Genomic DNA, 7904 nt, shown 5'->3' on the forward strand with positions numbered 1-7904 from the left:
GAACATTAATCCAGATGTTTTTTTTAATCTCGACGTCTTGCCAAAAAAGGACCTTGGTTCCTCACTAGCTAAGTCAGACATAAAATTATATAAAAAAGACAAAACTCCTTCTAATCTCTCTCTCTTTTGAGTATGAATGTATTGTGGAGATTTGGCATCAAGTTTTTAGAGAGGTGGGTTTCGTCTGAAGGGTGTTGAAAACTGGAAAAATTAATATGTGAGTTTTTCAAAGAGGAGATCTGGTGTGAGATCCCTATGACTTGTGATGTCAAGGAAGCTCTTTATGTACGGTGTTGATTCTCTGCACCTCAAATCCATCAAATTATTCTTTTTTTCTTACTCTCTTTTTGTTTACGTGTATCTGTTAGTGCACATGAAAGAACTAACATTGAATAGTTTTGAAGGATGCAGCCATTTATATCACAATGCCATTATAATTATGGTGCATGTGGACTTGGCTCTGAAGAGACAAATAGACTGGTAAAATTAGTCAAGGAAACGCAACACAACAAGGCTTTCAAATATGGAAACGAGACTTTATTTACAGCACGCATTACCAAAAGCGGTAGCAGAGGCACAATTTATGTTATCTGAAAGGATTTAATGGGAAAACAATGAGCTTTCTTGAAGGAGACCTTTTATCGGGATCGGACATTAATCACCAGTTATTTTTACTAGAAAAAATCAATTAGATTACCAGAATTTAAAAAATTAACAAATTATATAAGGGCCCACAATCCCAAGGGAAGTTACGAACCTCATCTCTATCTATTATTTGGGATTTTATAGACTGGAATATCCCTGCATATTCGAAAGATTTTTTTGCAAATCTAATATCATTCGTTGTAGTAATTAAATACTTTTGTCAGCTTTGTAAGTAATGCAGAATGCGCCTCTGGAAGGAAGAAAACATGTTGTGTTCTTCGACCTGGTCCCACGAAAACGATGACAGAAATTGTGTCGCTCCTGAATTGCAGTGAAAGGACGGCAAAGATGCACCACAAAAGAAAAACTAATATTCGCTCAGAATGCCAAACATTTATATATATGTGTGTGTGTGTGGTTCTTAAACACCATGCAGGAAACGTGCTTCGTCTTTTGATGGCTTCCATTTAGCAACTCTTATCCAAAAGGCAGGCAAGTGAATTAATGCACCACCACTCTCAATCTGTTCACGAGAGATTTCTCAAAAAAACCCCTTAAATTTTCTGCTCTTGCAAATCACCACAGTGATTTTTATATGAATTTATATCCCTCGCCATTACCATTCCTTGAACAAGTGTTAAGCATATCAAAAATAACTCTAAGGCTATTTGCGTGCTTGGTGATGCGGTGTTTTTTCATTAAAAATAATACCGCAGTCTACTAGCTTGAACTTACAATAGTAAAGAAATCTCTTACCACCAAAACAGCAGCTCGCACAGTTGCGCTTGAACCTGTGAACAAGAGCTTACATGTAAACCTCTTGGTTTGCAACACAACCATGGAGCAGGTTCATGGCTAGACTACCGTTACATGGTGCACCGAAGCTGGCACGTAATTGCCAGTGAACCGAGCCATGAGAAAAGGGTCCTCGCTCCTGACGGTGTCTCCATGTCCCATGCCCCAAAGAATACAGTGACAGAAGGAGGTGTCTGAGAAATCTCAAAGCTGAATCTTGACTAGCAAAGGTGCCTTGTCCAGAATGTTGATGTTCACTGTCACCAGAAGTGAGACCATTGCATTGACAATGAGCATCATCCTTGTCCATACTGTAAAGAAGCAAGCAAGGTGGGTAACTTGTTACGTATGAAAATGAATTGCCAAACCCACAACAGAGCCACAAGAGATGTTCGGCTAGAGACAATATTTGCTTGTATTGATAAAACATACAACCGACTAGAGACAATTTTGATTATTCTAGTTCTTGTGTGGATTGGAATCAGCCACCAAGGTTTGATTGAAAAGTGTTAGAGAATAATATAAATCATATCCTGGGACCTCACCTAACAGCTTAAGCTTTTAGGTTGAGATGGTTCCTTAACAAAAAGAAGCTCAAGATGTCACTGAGCTTAAGGATTACAGAAATCCTAAAAAAATTTCTATAAATTAGGATTCACAAGAATTCTCTAAATGAAAGTGAACAATTCTTTGATACTTCAAAACATTGTTTTGAAGTATTAGAAAATTCCAGCTACAAAACAATTTATGAACCAACTTATTGTTCATTGATAATAATCAAGTATCAAAAGTTGATGCTTAAAGAACTTGAATGTGGATTTGGTGTTGCCAACCAAGGTGTGTTGCCAAAAGAAAACATCATAGTTGTTGTCAAGGATAGTAACATTATGCTGAATTTTAATTTAAAGTTTAAAAATGCTACTACAAAAGTTGTTGTACATGGTCTTTAATGTAACTTTAAAAATGGCTTTTTGTTAAAGAGGAAGAGCATGTTGTTAGGAGATATGATGTTTCTAATAAAAAGGATGAACATGTGAAAGGTTGGAAATTTTAATTGGATAGCCATAAGATTGGGGCAAAAGCAATTTCAACTCAACAATGAGTTTTTTCCAACTTCGGGAATACAAAAAATTGTTTTCTAAATAGTTTTATGTTATTAGGTTTAATGTTTGATCTAACCATTATATCAAACTAAAATTTAGCTAAGAGATTTTAGAGGCCCTAATTTCTATATAGCTACTATTTCATAGTAATCAGAGGTTATAAAGGCTTTTAAATAATTATTTTTTGAATTTTGCAATATTTTTCTAATTGATGTAAGATTCCTTTTCATTTTAGTTTAAACCCATTTTTTTCTAGTTTTATTTAGGATGTTTTTCCTAGTTTTTTTTTTTTATTCTTTGATTTCTTTGTTGCTTTAGGTAAATTTAAGGTTTATTTCGAGGTTTGTAAACCTATTACAAAGTTAGACAGTCTGAACATAAAACATTCAATAATAAAACTAGGGTTTTTTGTATTATTTTTAGTATAACTCTATGTTATTATGCTTTTATTTATATTGTTTTTATCATTGTTAATTGGTATTAAGCTAATTGAGAGATTTATAAGACTAGTTTCAATCAAAAATTACATTTAAAAAATTCCACGCGTTAGCAATGCTTTGCTTATATATTCTTAAAAACTTTAGTATACATTCAACTATTTATATAAGTCAATAATAATTCACATACTAAGTCAGCATGTGTAAATTCTGTTAATAAATTTAAACTTGTAAGTAAAATATTGTCAATTATATAAAACGCTGCAAAAACATCAACAAGATGTATCACAAGGCTACACCTTTCTCTTGTATATTATTCATCATATTTTTAAACATACTAGTAGCAAATACAAAACATAAACACTTGGCATCAAAATTCAATATAAATGAGCCTTTCATATCAAATCAAAAAACCCAAATTTATAATCCAAAATATCCCTAAAACTTACGATTTGAAAACCCAATTTGAGCTTTTGCTTAAATGATTCTATGCAAAAGGCATCGATGAATTGAACATAGGCATCATCATGGTTGAAACTTGAATTAAAGAAGTCGGTTGTGTTCAATCTATGAAAAAGAGTGGGATGCCACCTTTAACTCTTGTGAACATCTTCTACTTACATCATTAACATCTTGAGAGTTATGATCTCCAACATTGAACACTAATCCAGATGTTTTTTTAATCTCAACGTCTTGCCCTCTCTCCCACATAAACATTTAGTTCAAGATTAGTGGTGGCCATGGATTCGAGGCCAAAAAAAGACCTTGGTTCCTCGCTAGCTAAGTCAGACATAAAATTACATAAAAAAGACAAAACTCCTTCTAATCTCTCTCTTTCGAGTATGGAATGTATTGTGGGGATTTGGCATAGAGTTTTTAGAGAGGTGGGTTTCAGCTGAAGGGTGTTGAAAACTAGAAAAATTAATATGTAAGTTTTTCAAAAAGGAGATCTGGTGTGAGATCCCTATGACTTGTGATGCCAAGGAAGCTCTTTGAGTACGGTGTTGATTCTCTGCACCTCAAATTAACCCATCAAATTATTCCTTTTTTTCTTACTCTCTTTTTGTTTACGTCTATCTGTTAGTGCACATGAAAGAACTAACATTGAATAGACTTGAAGGTGAGTTTATTGGGCAACAATGGAGGTTTAGGAACCACCACAATGGAATTATTTCAAAGATGAGTTGATTACTGGTTTTGCTTTCTACGCTTGTTTTCCCTCTTATCTCGGATCCCTATCATCGTTGCTCTGGACAGGATCCAAGGTGTGGGTGTTGATTAGCATCCAAAAACTGTTATGGGTGAAGACTTCATAAGGAGATTTGTTGATCTTAAGGATTCAATCATAACAATATTTTTCTAATAAGTTTATGCAGTTAAAGCACCAGCTAGACACCCTGTTTATCACAATGCCATTAGTCAATGATTCGAGAGTATTAAGTCAAATTTGATCGTTATCACCATTTCATGTCTCCTCAACAAAATTCTAAATTGATCCATCATCCAATACGGGAATTAAAACTAGGAACAGCTGAATACGTTCATAGCATTGTTATTAGAGTTTATTTAATTTAGGAGGCCAAACAGTACAGCTCAGTTCATTTGATAGCACTCAAACGACGTCTCAGAAGCAGATACAAAATCCCATCACTCACAAGCCAGACGTGGCGTAGGAATTGACTCAATGAACTTGGCTGCGGCGAGGAAAGCATTGTAGGAGGCCAAGTAGCTACATGTAAACCTCTTGGTTTGCAACACAACCATGGAGCAGGTTCATGGCTAGGCTACTGTTACATGGTGCACCGAAGCTGGCACGTAATTGCTAGTGAACCGAGCCATGAGAAAAGAGTCCTCGCTCCTGACGGTGTCTCCATGTCCCATGCCCCAAAGAATACAGTGACAGAAGGAGGTGTCTGAGAAATCTCAAAGCTGAATCTTGACTAGCAAAGGTGCCTTGTCCAGAATGTTGATGTTCACTGTCACCAAAAGTGAGACCATTAATATTGCATTGACAATGAGCATCATCCTTGTCCACAACTTTAAAATTGGTCTGCATACTGTAAAGAAGCAAGCAAGGTGGGTAACAAGGCACTACCTAATTGAAAGCCACGGGTTAACTTGTTACGTATGAAAATGAATTGCCAAACCCACAACAGAGCCACAAGAGATGTTCGGCTAGAGACAATACATGCTTGTATTGATAAAACGTACAAACGATCATTTGTTATGGATCAATTGTTTTTACAAGTGGTGATGACATTGTGAAAAATCTTATAAATTAAGTTCTTTAGTTGTATAACATATTCTTTAATACTTAAACCAGCAAATATAGTGAAACTGAAGATGGTTTTTTTCTTCGAACATAGTGAGAAAGTAGATCGAGACTAATAAAGTTGTTTTTTATTTGGTTGGATTTTAAGTTTTTAGAGTGATTAGAGAGTGTTTTGATGTAAAAAATAAGTTTATTAAGGTTGTTATGATGTTTTTAGAATGTTTGCATGAGAAAATAAGTTTAAAATTAGATTTTTAGAGTTGTAAGAAACACAAGCCCACCTTTCCGACTATCAAATGTGTCAGAATTTGAGTTAGAAAATGGTGATGACATTGTGAAAAATCTTATAAATTAAGTTCTTTGGTTGTATAACATATTCTTTAATATTTAAATCAGCAAATATAGTGGAACTGAAGATGGTTTTTTTCTTCGAACATAGTGAGAAAGTAGATCGAGACTACTAAAATTGCTTTTTTATTTGGTTGGATCTTAAGTTTTTAGAGTGATTAGAGTGTTTTATTGTTAAAAGTAAGTTTATTAAAGTTTTTATGATGTTTTTAGAATGTTTACGTTAAAAAACAAGTTTAAAATTGGATTTTTGGAGCTGTAAGAAACTCAAGCCCACCTTTCCGAGCATCAAAGTGCCTCGCGACAACATGTGAGCAATATCAATAAGAAGTAATAATATTAAAAGAGCATGGTGAAACACTATATCTGTAGTATTTTACCATTTAATACCTAAAGTTTTAGTCAATGATTCGAGAGTATTAAGTCAAATTTGATTGTTATCACCATTTCATGTCTCATCAACAAAATTCTAAATGGAGCCATCATCCAACACGGGAATTAAAACTAGGAACAGCAGAATACGTTCATAGCATTTTTATTCGAGTTTATTTAATTTAGGAGGCCAAACAGTACAGCTCAGTTCATTTGAGTGCAATCGATATCTCTCATAGCACTCAAACGACGTCTCAGAAGCAGATACAAAATCCCATCACTCACAAGCCAGACGTGGTGTAGGAATTGACTCAATGAACTTGGCTGCGGCGAGGAAAGCATTGTAGGAGGCCAAGTAGCTAGCTTGCGATCCTGGACTTGCTGCACCTGCTACATTTGAAGCACCTCGGATCACGATGAAAGGCTTTTCATTTGATAAAGATGTCTGCAAATCAAATGACCAAACTAGTTAGCCGAACACATGAACTAGAGAAAACTTTTCAGAGTTCAACGAAATTATTCCTTCTTACTAACCCAAGCTACAGCAGCGCTTTCTTGATCGGCAGTTGAGACGTTAAAAGCTTTGTGAAGGAAATCTCCATATGCTTTATTTTTAATGTAAGAATCAGAGCTGGAGCCCTTAGTTCCAAACACAATCTTAGGCTTGGAAGGTAGGCAAACTCCATCGTAGCATTGGCTCAACTCCAAATCCTGCAAATCACAGAAATTATCCAAGCGTATGCAATACAGTGTGTGTTTGTGTGTGAGTGACTGTTGATAAAGAAGAAGAATCAAAATTAGATTGACAAACCTGAAGCACTTTAGTGGCAGCACTATACCAGGATGTGGTGCTGGGAAACCAGAAAACATCCTGCGGTGATTGTCCTTTAGAGAACAATTTTACGGTATCGTAGTCTACGCTAGCCAACAAGTTCTCTCCGTTCACAGGATAATTAAACTCGCCAAAGATCAGCTTCCCTTCCTCTGACCCGAATTTCTGCGCCATTGTAAAAATTAAAGCTGGTTACGTATAAGATGTGTGTGTCTTGTAATTAACATTCAACATACAATTACCTTCCAATTCCAAGCTCCTGTGAAAGCAACAGCAAGCGGCACGGAAACATCACCTGGCACTAGACTTTTTATATCAAGGCTCCCAGCACTACCAAAGTGAATAATTCCATGAATACGGAATCTATTCAAGAGGATTTGCACAGCAATGGCAGCGTTTACCTGTGTTTGGTTGCAGTTAGCAATGGACAGCAACAGTAGTGTAAATATATTGAATATTCAAATAGTGCAATGAAGAAACAAAGATTATAAAGAAACGAGGAATCTTACAGAATTTCCCCCGCTCTTAACATATACAATATAACGAGCATTAAGTGTCCCAATGTGGAACCTTCTCCCCGCAATGTCAACGTAAGGCGTTTCAGCATCAGGTGTGAAGAGACCAGAGTCTTGAAGGGCCTGTTCGTTGGTATCAGAAGTTAAGACAAGCCCTAAACGAGTGAAATCAATTTTGCAGTTGTTTGTCTCAGCAACAGGGTTTCTCAAACTCATTTGGAAGGACTGCTGAGCCAAAACCAGCAGCCCAACCACCATCACTACCAAGTTAACGCTCGACATTCTAGAGATCTGAGGCGAGAGAGACGTTGTTTAGAGCAATGCAAGTGTTTTGTGGTATTCTGGTGCTGCTCATGTGACTTTATATAGAGATCATCTAGCTAAACGGCCAATTTCTTTCCTTTTTTTTTGAAATATATTGTTGACATTAAATATTAAATCTTTCATATCCATTCATTTCTTAAGGATCCTGTAACCTAAAAAAAAAATGTGGCAAAACTTGAAAGTGAGACGTTAAGCTCGAGCAAGTGAAGGAAAAACTTTTTAGTGTAATTACATTAAAGCCCTTCATCATGGAATGGAGCA

At 35.7% G+C, this 7904-nt stretch overlaps 1 protein-coding gene across 1 annotated transcript; it reads right to left on the minus strand.

The window, feature by feature from the left end:
• Positions 1–6105: 6105 nt before the first annotated feature.
• Positions 6106–7661, minus strand: LOC118053576 (bark storage protein A-like). The gene is made up of 5 exons (XM_035064892.2): positions 7314–7661; positions 7047–7205; positions 6784–6969; positions 6507–6683; positions 6106–6417 (listed from the first exon to the last, which is right to left on the minus strand). Exons 1-5 carry the CDS (start codon positions 7599–7601, stop codon positions 6250–6252), a joined length of 978 nt encoding a protein of 325 aa, XP_034920783.1. The 5' UTR covers positions 7602–7661; the 3' UTR covers positions 6106–6249.
• Positions 7662–7904: the final 243 nt, after the last annotated feature.

The sequence above is a fragment of the Populus alba genome, chromosome 13 (genome assembly GCF_005239225.2).
Source record: "Populus alba chromosome 13, ASM523922v2, whole genome shotgun sequence".
Taxonomy (NCBI): Eukaryota; Viridiplantae; Streptophyta; class Magnoliopsida; order Malpighiales; family Salicaceae; genus Populus; species Populus alba.

What these genes read in the sequence shown, in the direction of transcription:
- LOC118053576 (XM_035064892.2), bottom strand. Translation starts at nt 7,601, where the DNA reads ATGTCGAGCGTTAACTTGGTAGTGATGGTGGTTGGGCTGCTGGTTTTG. An exon ending in CAGGAGCTTGGAATTGGAAG is followed by an intron (nt 6,970 to 7,046) that starts GTAATTGTATGT and finishes ACAATGGCGCAG; the next exon opens with AAATTCGGGTCAGAGGAAGG. An exon ending in AAAGCGCTGCTGTAGCTTGG is followed by an intron (nt 6,418 to 6,506) that starts GTTAGTAAGAAG and finishes TTTGATTTGCAG; the next exon opens with ACATCTTTATCAAATGAAAA.